The sequence below is a fragment of the Thunnus maccoyii genome, chromosome 1 (assembly GCF_910596095.1).
Source record: "Thunnus maccoyii chromosome 1, fThuMac1.1, whole genome shotgun sequence".
Taxonomy (NCBI): Eukaryota; Metazoa; Chordata; class Actinopteri; order Scombriformes; family Scombridae; genus Thunnus; species Thunnus maccoyii.
Genome location: NC_056533.1, coordinates 31,758,015 through 31,772,106, shown reverse-complemented (window position 1 = coordinate 31,772,106; position 14,092 = coordinate 31,758,015). Strand labels below are relative to the sequence as shown.

Below are 14,092 nucleotides of genomic sequence, written 5' to 3'. Positions count from 1 at the left end.
TTTATTTTTACTTTAAAGGATAGGTTCAAATTTTTCAAGTCTGTCTTAAAACAACAGTCAGGTGCCCAAATGGACATTGAAATAGATTTTTTTTCTTGCTGTAATCATTCCTCCTATTCATACTGACCACTATAGGATTCATTCCTAATGCACTTTAAATGTAAGTGATGAGGACCAAAATCCATAGTCCTTGCTGCATGAAAAAATACATTTAAAGGTTTATATGACGTTAATATGAGGCTTCAGCAGTCTGAGTTACTCATATCAAGAGGGGATCTTCCAAATTTAATGTTTTTAGTAAGAAATTCCCTCTTTGTGTTTCCACAATAGCGTGTCTTTGCTGAGCTGCAGTCGAGAGAAACAGTAGTGATATTAAGGGAATTTTGAACTAAGAAGGCTGTTATGCTGGAAGATCACTTGGTTTGCTTACTTGGCCGACTGAAGCCTCATATTAGCTTCAGACGGAGAGGTAGACTGTGGATTTTGTCCCTCATCACTTACATTTAGAGCTGAAATGATTAGTCGATCGAAATAAAATTAATCGCAATTATTTTGATAATTGTTCTGGTCAGAAAAGTCAATATTTGCTGGTTTCAGCTTCTCAGATGTGATGATTCAATGCTTCTCTTTGTCAAACATGATGGTAATCTGATTTTCTTTCAGTTTTGGACTGTTGTACAAACAAAACATGACATATCATATCAACAAGTCCTCCTAATTAAATGACCACATAGGTCGTTTGTACCATGCACTGGAGAACGACCCACTGGAGCATTATCTAATATGCCTTCCCAAAACCATTACACATCACCGTTATTACACATGTTTTATTATGTTAGGATGCTGCGGTTAAGGTCTGGTTAGGTTTAGGCACAAAGACCACTTGCTTAAGGTTAAGAAAAGGTCATGGTTTGGGTTAAAATGATCACTTGAAACATGGTGTGGGTTAAAGTTACTACTTCCTTAAAGTTTCCTGCAGCAAAATCCACTAAGTCCACTTTTTGCAAGTCAGATCTAACCAGCCACTTTATATATATATATATATATATATATATATATATATATATATGTCATCTAACTGCGTCACTTCTCTTGGTCATAACTACTACGGCTGCTAGATGGCCTCAAATGTAACTGTAAGTTGTTTTTCTCGACTGAATTTATAATCTGTAGTGTCATTTTTCTTGGGAAGACAGGCTCGTTCATTTGGGCACCTGACTAACGATTCAAGACAGACTTGAAAATTTCTGAACCTATCCTTTAATTGACTAACACACCAAGGTACAAACAGATAAAATCCATACAAACATCCGAACTTAAATGTCACTTCAGTTGATACAATAACAACAGTAAAATAAAACGGGCATCACAGGAACTACACACTCTTCCCTGTGCACATTTTATGGAGTGAGTGTGTACAATGAGTGTGTGTGTGTGTGTGTCTGTGAATTATTGAAATGATGTCATTGCTTTAATAAAATCATCACAGAGCTCCAACTCATGATACTAATAATGCTGCACCTTCTGCAGCTTGATTTAATCACTTCTACATAATCTGTCTGTCTTCTTAACCGGCTGTCGATGTTTTAGGGGTATTTTTGTTTTAAGGAATCTTATGTTGTCTTCAGGATGACATTGTGATGTATTTGTGAGACATATTTTAGTGTTATCTGTTTTATGTTGTTTGTCTGTACACATCCTTGTTGACACTCAGTTAAGTTTTCCTTGTTAAATAAAGGTTTATATCTGTTATACATCAATCTATCAAAAGTTTGCCAACATTAGACATTGCAAAACCCCTGAGTGCATGGAATGAAATCACAGTTGAACTTCTTATTAGTAAGAGGCAGATTAATTCTTAGTTGCTGTTTACATTTCAAGATTGATTATCGATCTATAAAATGAAGATTTGATCTGAAAAGGTTAAGGCAACTTGGGCAGCAGCCTAGCAAGAACAAGCATTTACCAAATAGTCATTGTTAAAGGGTAAATCACTTAGCGTAAACCATAATTGTATAATTCAGTTCTTTGCATTTTATAACACTAAGTCAACAGGCGAACATCAGAGAATTATATATTTGAGATAAATCTGGCAGTGATTACGTGTTCTGTCTGGTTTTCATTTTAGTGCACGTAGGATTTTCTAAACGGGGCACTGATATACTAACGGGTGACTAAAAATATGAGCCTGCAGCATCACAGGCGCCTTGTTTGATCGGTGCTTTCAAGAACGGTGTATTTCTTTTCTTTTCTTGTGGATTGTGGAGGCGCATCACGTACCACTTGGCTGGAAAGAAGATAAAAGAATTTTATGGAAAGTCAAACCCTCCTATGTGGTCTTTAGTGGTAACAAACACAAGAGGCTTATATGGGCTCCTGCTGTCCTAAGAGATCCTACCTTCAGCGCTTAATGCAAAGGACACTGGAAATATTAAGTTTATTTATCACAAAGTAAGAGCCTCCGTCTGAGGCCCGCAGATATCAAGGGCTGAGTTAATGACTGCTGGAAAAAAAAAACTCATAACTTAAAAGCTGTACAGTAATTACCTGAGTAAGTGCTGTGCATAGAGCGAAGATCCAAAGTGCCACCAGGTTCTCATTAAGCCAGTCCTTCACTCGCTCGTAGCATGGCTGCGGAGACACACAAACACACACACACACACACACACATAGTATGAGCAAACATTAGCTGACAAATATAAACTCACCATTTGTGGCTGTGTATGCAATGCAATGCAATTTGCAATAGAAAGTGCCATTTACAGTGAGTCTTCTTCTCTCTTGTATTAAGAAAGTGTGGCAGAAAATGTTCCTTAGCTAAGAGATCCCCCGTGGCAACATCCTTATCTCCCACTCCCTCCTCTGACCTAATATTCCTTGGGAAAACTTTCCAAAATTCACACACGTCCCCGTTGTACTTGTCTTACTTCGGCGGCACAAACAGGAGTAATGTGAACAGGCAAGCAGCGCACACACTGGAGGTATCATTTTGACATGAGAATGGGCTGAATTTTTCATGTCTGACATTGCTTGAATGCATTCTAAAGGCATCGCAACGACAAAAAAAAAAATCTCTACCCTTTCACAGCTTCCCTATTTTATGTTACTAGGACATTTTCACCATCTCGAGTGCATTTCAAAATCCCTTTTGAAACTCGGTGAAATGTCCCTGAGCCATGTAGTGCCCAAAAGGCAGAAAGAAAGGAAAGATAATTATTATTAATAGGAGGAATGGAGCAGAGTCCTCCTGGGTCACAGATGTAAGCAAGTTATGAAAAGGAAAAGAATCCTCAAAGCAAAGAAAGTGGCTTTCTAAGAATAGATGAAAGCTGACATAACAAGTGATGGGAGTGGCATTTACCATGAGGGCCTAGTGGCAAATGGTTCCCTGCCTGAGGGAGTTTCACCTTTTAGACATTTTAAAGTTGTTTGTGCAAAACTGCGTGTATGATTATGTTAGATACGTCGGAAAAAAGACCATCTGACATACTGTAGTAAGGGAAAGGTGCTGTCATAACAGGCTACACCACTGTTCTAATTAAATTATTCATTTCTGCAGACATGCCTTCCCGATTGTGCTATTTTTTAAAGCTCCTTACATCAAGAAGCTGAGTCAGTGCCGGGGAAACCAAATACAATCTCCTCTACATTTCATTGCTGCCTGAGACGTCGGGGAACCAAAAAATATATTTTCCTAAGCACAAGGTGAAATAATTCTCAGCTGGATCAATATGGAAAGTAATGCAGTAAGCCAAAAATTTTAGATAGCTCAGTGTTATTTATCAAACTGCTACCAAACTGTAATCATTCTGGACCACAGAGCTGCATTTGAAAATATATAAATTCATATTTTTATTGTTTGGCTTCCACTGCAGATTCCCATAAAACCAAGAAAGATCAGATAAGTATACCTGAACCTGCTAAGCCAGCACAGTTACCACAGTCACAATATTACACGTCGAACAAATCCTCCGACCTAAATAACAAAATAAGTCTGTGTAACTTCAGCTCAAAGGTCCACTTAGCAGCTTTTCTGATGTTTTTGTCTCTCTGAAAAGTGGCTGAAAGCTTATGATGTTGTGACCAGTTTTAGTCTGGTGCTCACAGACAGCTGATGTTGTCTGTTTCTGCTGTTTGTTCAGTCTCTTGTCCAGGGTCGTTGCCTTTTCACCGATGTACAGTAGTGTTCCCAACAGCTGTCACACATAAGGGGAGTCTTGTCTTAAGAGTGCACCAGCAGAGATCTTTAAGTGTTGAATGATTTGTGGTAAGTACTGACTGCTCGCGACTTTAAGAACTCTGGTTAGATGTTCTGACAGTCTAGTCGTGTAAAGGATGTTCCTAGTGGTCCATGAATTAGCAGAATCGTCTTAGCCTTAGAGGGGATGTGTCATGCTTTCTGTCATTTTTATACTGCTTTAATGTCAGATGTCTAAGTTAAACACAGTCAAAGTTCAGAAGTGGATGTTTTATATTTGTAAAACTTTCCTTGAGCCTAGAAAAGCGATTTAAAAATCTGTGACATCTGTGCCATCACAATGTAAAGTCTATGGGACGAGCGGGGGAAAGCTAGAAACTTTTTTGGTGTATGCGCCAGGCGAGCAATTGTTATTGGACTGAACAGGAGCCATTTTGGGTCCGGTATCCAGCTCTTATAATACATCCATGGATGGAAGTCTGCTGAGGAACAGCTTCCTGGAAGCTGGCCAATCAGAACAGAGAGGGCTCATCAGGAGGGGGGCCTTAAAGAGACAGCTAAGCTAAAGAGAGAGCTAAAACAGCCTATTACAGACAGAGGCTGAACTGAGGGGCTGCATAAAGAGCCAGTATAAGATATATATGGAGTCTTTTGAACTCTAAATCATGCAAAAATATTCCAGTCGAGTCCCAGAATATAAATATAGACCTGGAAATATACATGATACATCCTCTTTAAAATGAAGAAAATGAGCCTTTGGGGAAATATAAGAAATGCTCCTTTTTGTCAAAGCTAGCTGGAGGGGCGCGTCGGCGTCTGTGTTTGATTGACAGCAGCTGGCAGACTGCCGGTGTTCCACCTTATAGAACAGAGACGAAGTAAACAAACTGCTGTAGCTACAAGTCATGGACAGACAGCGTGTTGCTAATGGATCTGAAGTGACATTTTCAGGTACTTTATGTTTACATACTGATTAATTGGCTGCAGTTGAGCAGCTAATTAGCGTTCTAGCCTGCTAACTGATGTTGGCGGTGCACTTTTCCCCGGCAAATGTTTATTTGGTGGCTCGTTCAACAAGGTAAGGTGCAGGACAAGAGTTCATGTTTATAAGATAGATAAGAAGGAGATTTTAGTAGGTTGTAGCTCCTGTGTCATTAAGTCAGCTGCTACCAGGCTCAGTATGATCGTCTGCTCTGCTTATGATCATACACCACATTCTCCAAGTCACTGAGGACTTTTTTCTGTATTAAATGAAGATCATGATCCTTCCCTAACCAAGGGCTGCCAGTATTTAAACATTTTTTTTTATTATGGTGTACGAGTGGATATTACACTGCAAGATCAGATATTTTGGTGGAAAGCAAATGAAATATGTTGTTAGTGAACATTGATTGTACTGATATGTTCAGTATAATAAGTTGAAGGATCCATTAATTAAAAGCATTTTCTCATTTATGTTGACAGAAAATGGAAAATTCAGGCGGCATTATGTTTCCCTCAAAATGTATTTGCTGTTGCACTTCAGCAATATATAAAAATAATTTCTAGAACACAGAATTGCACATTTACAGCAGTTGTGCACATTGCAGAAACACGTGGTCCTTGAAAATTTCACAGGTTTTCATATTGTGACCGTGTGTTTGTGTGTGAGTCCTTTTTCTGTTGTTTCTGTTTGCTGTCAATAAGGGAGCGCTAAGAGATTTTTCTTTATTTGTACAAAATATCTCTATATGGTTCTTAGGTTCATGAACACTCAGCTGCCAATGACAGAAACCACAAGAATCTTAAGCCAACACTGGGGATCAGGCTTTGTTCCTACTCTATTCATTACTAAACCATTTACTGAAACATAATATGAGGCATATATAAGATTTGTATCTGGAAAAAGAAGCATTCTCATATATCTGCCTCGAGACACTTCAGCAGCATAAAGCTTTTGTTTTCTTTTTCTCAAAAGAGAAATCTCAAGAGCGTGATTTGATGACACACTAAAGACTGAGGGTTATATTTTGTACAGGAATATAGATATAATTAAACTAAAATATTCAATATATATATATATATAAACAAAGAATGATATGTAAGTATTATTGAAAGACAGGATTATTTATGCATAATTCAATATGAGCAAGTAACTGAATCCTTGATCCGCAGGCGACATTAATCAAAATAAAAAACAAGCTACTTGAATTCAGAGGTCTACACGAAGGCCAACAAGCTGTCACATGGGGATAAATATGTATAATTCTGCAACATCTTTCAGTGGTTTGTGCAGAACCTGTTTTTAGGGAAAAGTAATGGAAAGACATTTTAAAAGGTTATGTCTTTCATTTTTAAAATTGAAAACAGCTGAAGTTTGACCACAGCTTGGCCTTTTCACTGCTGAATGGACAAATTAAATTGAGTTGCCAACAACTGCAGAGAGAAATTTGTATTTAAAGATGAAAGGCTGTTGGTTCCTGAGTCTACACCGATGACTATGATGGTATCATATTTAAGATTTGGCCTCTGCAAGTGGAAAATAAGGATTCACTTATTAACTAAAATAAAGGAGGATATTTGTTGGCAAATAGCAACCATGAACTATTATAACCAAAATATGCAAAACAGGGTCTCTCACTCATGACACAACAGCACTATCTTTGTGAGTTTTATCATAATTAACTCACAAAAGCTTAAAAGCATCACATTTAAGAAGCTGCAACCAGCAAATTGGGGCATTTTTTGCTTTAAAATTTGACTAAAATGATTATTTGATTATCAAAATAGTTGCTGATTAGTTTTCTGTTGATCGACTAAGCGATTAACTGACTAATGGTTGCAGCTCTAATGATGATGAACCAATCTAACCATAAGGATTTGCATTTTTCCTCAAAAATGAAATATAAAATTCGTACATCTACAACTCCGTGACACCTGAACACCTCCATCTACTGATGAAGATCATGTGATATGATTGAAAGTCCCAGAACAGCCACCAAAAGAACCTTGTCATGAGATGATTTCTCAACTGCTGTTCAAGAACCTCAAATTGTGTGATGTTTAATATGTTATAATGTTTTAAAATCTGGTTTTAAAACTAAAATTGACATCATCGAATAAAGTTTTTTTTAAAAGAGATTCATGAAACACTTTATAAACTTCGACTGTTTCTACAGGTGACATGAGGCACATTGGTATGATTTTTGAAAGGCCTCCTTATTTTGTTGTAACGACACAACATCTGAGGCCGCAGTGTCATTAATGTTCATTATCTTCGCTCATTATGATGCACGGTGACTGCTTTGGCATTGCTGGATGACAACACTCAATGTGTTCAGTGGTCCTAACAATTTTCTACTTCTTAATGGTGACAATGTGTCGATGTCAGAGCTTATTTTTAATCTTATTACTCCTGTCATCGCATCTTGTTGTGACACTTAATTCTTTATCATTAATCATGCTGACGACTACAAATGAAGTCTCCAGTTTCTGGACCTCTTCTTGTTCATGCACCATAATCTTTTGCAGTTGGAATGGCTGAAGAACAGCTGCTGTGTAGGTTTTGTGTTTTTCCATTTTCTTTTACTTTTAAGCAAAACTGAGTAAATTTAATTTAAATGTTGAACAAGCACACATGGTGTTCCTCTTTTATATAGTTGCAAGACTTACAGTAAACAGTGAACCACCCAAAAATATGAGGACTGAGGAGACTGAGGAGAGGGATGTTTGTACTCTTAAGACGACAAGGAAACTCTACTGGGACCCTGAGAGATGGAGCAACATGTCTCCCACCTGCCGCAGCTTCAGTCTGAACAACCAGGGCACCGTGTTCGTCTGCTGCAGAGTCCAGCCGGTGGCAGCGGCAGGTATTCCTGGCAACTCCAGCTACCAGTGAGCTGCCATGGCAGCTGCCGTTGTTTGTGGCAGCACAGTTTATTGTTCTAATAACTGTGTATTTGTGTGTTTTACGGGGATCAGCAGAGAGTCATGCGTATCATCACTGAGGGAACCTCAGTGTTGACTGGTCCTGAAAATGTGGCTGGTGAATGCTGCATTCTCCTTGTCCTGACTTTTCAAACTTTGAAGGTCTTTCAAAGACAACGAGACTCAAACCATTGAGGCTAAAACCAGCCTACAAATACATTATCCTGACTCACATAATCAAACATTTCTATTGTCCTGGCACAGCTTGTGCAAGGCTCTTTTTTGTGTATTTCAGTATGTGTGGCACTGTGTGGAGCTTTTTGAAGTCCCTGATTTAATGGACTTTGTTTATAAATGAGACATTTAGCAGCACTTTAAAACTGTCGGTTTGTCATTTTGGAAGCTGATTACTGGCAACTAAACACATTGCAACTTGTAAAGGACTTATAAATGATTCAGTCATACATTTACACATCATTCATAACAGATGAGGATGATGAAAGTAGTTGGGGATGGTATAGAGCTGACACATGGAGTCATCTGCATGAGGAGCTACATGTATACCGGCAGGTCACAGCGTGCATAGGTTCACATTATCCCACAGACCCACAAACACCCACACCTGTGCTCTATGAAGCACCTGACCAGTACTGGAAACACAGGAAAGTAATATATCAACAAATCAATATAATAAATCATCTACTAATATTTATTCATGAATATTGACTTACAATATGTTATGTTAACATAGCATTAAGTAATCATTTACAAAGGTATATTAATGTTTTGTTCATGATTAGTTCATCAATAGCTAATATAAATGACTTACTACTGATCTTTAGTGTTACTCATACCTACATAAGAAGCAGTAAACAAATTTTACATTTCAATATTTGATTAATATTTGGTGGAGAAAAGATCTGGACCTAAAATCAACCCTGTAGGGATGCCACAGTGGACAATGTAGTCTGAGTTCTTTTGGATAAATCTGATGAAAACCAGTAACAGACTGAGCCAGAGACACCTACCCAGTGTTCCATCATGAGATTAGGATGGTCTACTGTGTGTAAAAGGCTGATATAAAAGCCAGAGGACAGAACAATTTGATGCATCAGCTGTCAAGAGGAGATCATTAGTCAGGAGGGCTGATTCTGTCTGACGGAGCTATAGGATTCTCAAACCAGGCTGGAATTTTTCAAAGATGTTGATCTGCAGCAGGAAAGACAGCGATTCAGAAAAGAAATCTTGTTTTTTCTAGGACTTTGGGAAGAAAGGGAATTTTGAAGATGTATCTCTAGTTGTTCAGGACTGTGAAATTTCTCCCTTTCTTTAAGGAGTGGGTGGACTACTGTGTTTAATAAGATAGAGGCCAGTCAATGGTTGTTCTTGCAGTAGCTTCAGCTAATGACTGAAAGAGAGCAAGGACTAATTGTGCTAATGACAAGTTTATAGTGAGAGTGTCAAGGGAGCAGGTGGGCGCTTTCGTGTAGGAAACAATTTGCTTAAGTGCAGAAATGATAGTAAAATAATTCAGCAGAGTTTGCAGGGGTGACTAACAGGTCACAAATAGGTGGAGTAATTTTAGTTCTGAATGAATGTGTAATTAATACCAGCTGTCCCTACATATTATCTCAACACACTCAATTACCTCTCCAGTAACTACTTCCAGTCTTGCCAAATCATGTTACATGTGCAGATTAATCTATTTGCATACTGTTCTCGCAATCACTGGAAGCACCCAGTATTACATATTCATTGAGACAAACTGCTGCTAACCTGCAAAAATTATGTAGCTTCTCTTTGCTCCGTTGACTGAAACAATCTGCTGCACCCTCTTCACCAGCAGTAACAGTCATGCTCACAGTCATAAACAAACAACCCGTTTTAACAGATTGTGCCCTTTTTACTTTTACTTTACTAAAAAAAACAAAAAAAAAACTCTATATTGTTGGTTTTAACCTGGTCTGGACCTACAAATGGTCTCAAAAATGACTTTAGGAGGTGCATCGCAGACCTAAGAGCTCTAAACCTTAAGTTGTAAAATATTGCATAACATAGGACCTGTCTATCTTTGTGCTGTATGGTTCATTTTCTATATACTTTTATCACAATCCAAAAGGAAAACATTAATATTCTGTACTGTATAGCTGCAAAAAAATTAAAAAAATATATGATGATGTGATTATGCATCAGAAGAACATTAGCAGAAGTAGGCAAGTCCTCCTGGACAGAAGTGATTAATTCAGTAATTATGAATATTAATCTCTCCTGTCCTGTTATTTGCCTGCTGGGGTCTAGGGCTGCACAGCTACAGTGTAAGGTAAAAAAAAAAAAAAAAAGCCTAGCATTTTTAGCTGTAAGGATTTTGTGTTAATTGTAAGATTTGTAAGCAGAGTTCTTTTTTAAAAGATTACTTGAATCTTTAAATCTTCTTGGTATGTATAAGATAGCAGATGTGACTATTGATTATGGTCCCAGAATGATTTGGGCTCAAGTGCAACCTTTTGACATTATAAATTTGCATTTAAATGAAATGTGACCAACACTGTAATGCCTTCACCTCAGTGGTATCATCTCTTCTTCATTTTTCTTTGTTTGAATCTGTACCTGGGATGATTTTGAAACGTACTACTCCTCGGCAGACCCTTTGTTCACCAATGTGGATAATAAACTTCGACATAGAGTCAGTCATTCTGGAGAAAGATTGATGATATTTGAACTAAACGCTGACTATGATTCAGTAGTTACGGTTGCTAAACTATAATTTGACAATCACTGTTCAGGGAAGGGGTTTGGTGAAGTTTATCACTCATTTTGAGAGGTACAGTACTTACCGCTGTCCACCATGTTCCTGGGTTGTCCAGGCCACAGTTGTCGCTGTACTCCAGGCAGCAGGAGTCCGGCACACGAGTGGCATTGTAGACTTCAAACCAGTCTGTGTGGTTGGTAACTCCACAGCAGCGAAACTGCACCAGAGACAGACAATGAGTCAAGAGAGTCCGAGCTTTTATCACCATCACGGTGAAATCCTGATGCATGATAACAAATAAACATCCTCTGCTGCTGGCAAACTAAAATGATTTACCTGCCAAGAACAAGATTTACTGGCCAAAGCAATTCATATGTGTTGATTGTTAAAAACACTTCATCTTGCTGCTATTGAGCTGCAGCCCCATTTGTACAATCCACATCTCATTTGATTCAAGGCCCTAACGTCATTTTCCAACTCGCCTGCTTCTTTCTGTGTACATCTTCCCCCTTTGTGATTGGTATAGATTTTTGATAAGGGATCATGGCTTTCACCACAGTTCAATTCATCAGTGTACTGCATGAAGAGATAAAGTGCCCCTGATGTTTTGTTCATTCACTGGACTTTAATTCCACGCGGGGGTAATACCACCCGCTCCCCTACGCCACTTCGTGCACAGAATCAGGGATTGTGTGTAAATTTAAAACTCACTCACCCGCCCAAACTATGGATCAAGTTCGCAATTTATCATGAAGTACAGCAGAATTCAAATTACCAGAAAGCATTTGAATGAGTTTTAAAGTTGGAGAACAAAGAACAGACTAAAGCCTACATAAAGTTGAGATATTCAAATGCAGTCACCTCAAAAAGTTAACGGCCAGTGTGACATGTGCTCCCGACAGATTTATTGTGCCGGGCATTTGGCGTCGGGTGGATGTTCAATTCATATCCCGTGTGTTTTTACTGCATCCCCTTATGTATGTAGGTGCTCGACTACTCCATAAGTTGCCATTAATAATATTCAGGGTGAACTCTGCTCCAGGGACATCCGCTTTATTATCTATTCAGTGACTCAGCATGTATGAAGAACAGGGGAGCAGTGACAGAATGAGAGCTGCCTTTTAATGGTCACATCTCAGCCAGAGCCAGACTTTATGGAGCCCCATACATAGACACAGCAGCACTGATCTGACAAGGAGAAAAGTGCACGTTCACCCTCGCACACATAAATTATCAAACTGAGGCTCGTTCAGGCAGATTCTCCTCACACTATCATCCTGTAAGCAGAAAAAAAAAAACTCTGCACATTACCACCCACACATACAGACACATTTGCATATATTATTTGAATAGCAATACATTTCTCTGTCATCATTTATAGCTTTCACCGTACACACACTCACACACATTATATGCCTCCCAGACACTAGGCACATGCATGCACACACACACAGACGAGAGCCAGACCTTCAGTATGTGCTGCACATTTGCTAATGGAACAAAACTACAAGCCATAACACTGGATCTGTGATGCGAAAAAGGTCCAAAGAGGCCTGAAGTCTGCGATCTATCATTTGATGTCTCCCAAAGGCATTCACCAGCAGCAGCATCCGTCCTCTGCAGTCCTTAATTCCGAATCTCTGATTCGCACATTGTGTTTTTTCTTTGCGGTGGAATTTTTTTTTAAAATAAAAATATAAATAATACAAAGAAGAAGGCACATCAAAGTGAGAGCTGGAAACAAAGATTACCTCAGAGAGTCTATGATGTTGGCATTAATCTCTCTTTTAAAACTAGGGAAGCTTTGAGTGTTTGTTACAGTCAGTAGAGACATTTGAGGCATTTTTTAATCAGAATGTCAGTATTTTTTTTTTATCAGCCTGCTTGTAAATGTCCAGATCCCATTAACTACAAAAAGGATTGCATTTTTTATTCTCATTTTAACACAAAATGGAAAAATGTAAAATCAAATAGCCCTTCAACATTTGACTACTCACTTTTAATTTTCAAATTTGACCCATTTTGACATTTGAAAGCAATGAAAACACCCTAAATTACATTCTTTAAGCCTGATATTTTATGACTCTCCTAAAGTGGCCCAGATATACAAAAATGAAAATATTCAGCTGGTATATATTTTTGTACATAGGGGGTGTTCCAGGTCATATTTGACCTGTATTTATTTAAAGGGATTTTAAAGTCACCAGAGGGGGTCAAATCAAGGTTATGGGGGACCTTGAAACAGTGAAACCTCTGTACAGATCATGTCATGTCAGACATGTCATGTCTGTGTATTTTTGTCATCAGGACAGTGATGACAGAGTTCAAGAGGGACCTTGACACCGTCACGAGAACTGCTCATGTTCCCAATATATTGCTGCATTTGCCAGGGCTCCCACTCAGGTGGACTCCTGTAGACATTTGAGGTGTTATGGGGGAAACAGTGAAAGACTAAAACTGTGCATAGGCATCATCATATATGCTTTACGCACAGTAGGGACATTAGGTCACAAGGTGCCTTGACACTGTCGCATTATCTGCACCTGCAAACAAGCCTGTACAAGATAACAAATAAACCCATCAATTCCCATGCAACCAACATATTGGTTGACCAGCATTGCCTACACTATAGTGGAGGGCAGCTTTCATAGGACTATAAAATGTACCTGAGCCCCTATTTCACTGATTTGGTGATGTGACACCAGCCACAGCAGCACAGTAGTCTGAATCTGATCCCTGATCAGTCTGCTGTCCTACAGTCAATTGCCACAAGGTGACAAAAAAGAGGGAGATGCAACTACTGCACAAAAAAAGGATTGTAAAAGTAATGTGTTTGCAGTTTTGTTTGTTTGATATTTGCAAACCAGTTTTTTGTTTTGTTTTATGACTAATACACTCAATGCATAGTTGATTGTGTACAACTGACAGAAAGGGAAGGCACATGGTTTGTGGGCAGTGTTGAGTCACAGTTTTAATGGTTAAAATGAGAACTACCATTCAGAAATGTTGTTGCATCCTTCACTTTAAAAAAAAATTCATATAAATAATCATGGCCGTTATTTTCTCCTGTTTTAGATAATATGAGATCATAATATAGGCTAGTGATGGTGAATATATTTTCTTTGTAATCAAATAGTGTCAAACTTAAGGCAAAAACACTATCTCTGCTCTCTGAAACATTAATGAAGGATTAATTAACCATTTATTAATGACTGATAAGATATATATAGGAAAAAATA

The 14,092-nt window shown here is 38.3% G+C and overlaps 1 protein-coding gene across 3 annotated transcripts in view; it reads right to left on the bottom strand.

Annotated features, from left to right (window-relative positions):
• The window catches only part of tspan4a (tetraspanin 4a), a 144,009-nt gene that overhangs the window by 1,041 nt on the left and 128,876 nt on the right, over window positions 1-14,092 (bottom strand). For all 3 annotated transcript variants that reach the window (XM_042391389.1, XM_042390668.1, XM_042389854.1), the window contains 2 exons: window positions 10,939-11,070; window positions 2,548-2,631 (listed from right to left, as the gene is read on the bottom strand). In XM_042391389.1, the coding sequence (XP_042247323.1) occupies window positions 2,548-2,631; window positions 10,939-11,070 (216 nt within the window). The remainder of the gene's footprint in view (window positions 1-2,547; window positions 2,632-10,938; window positions 11,071-14,092) is intronic.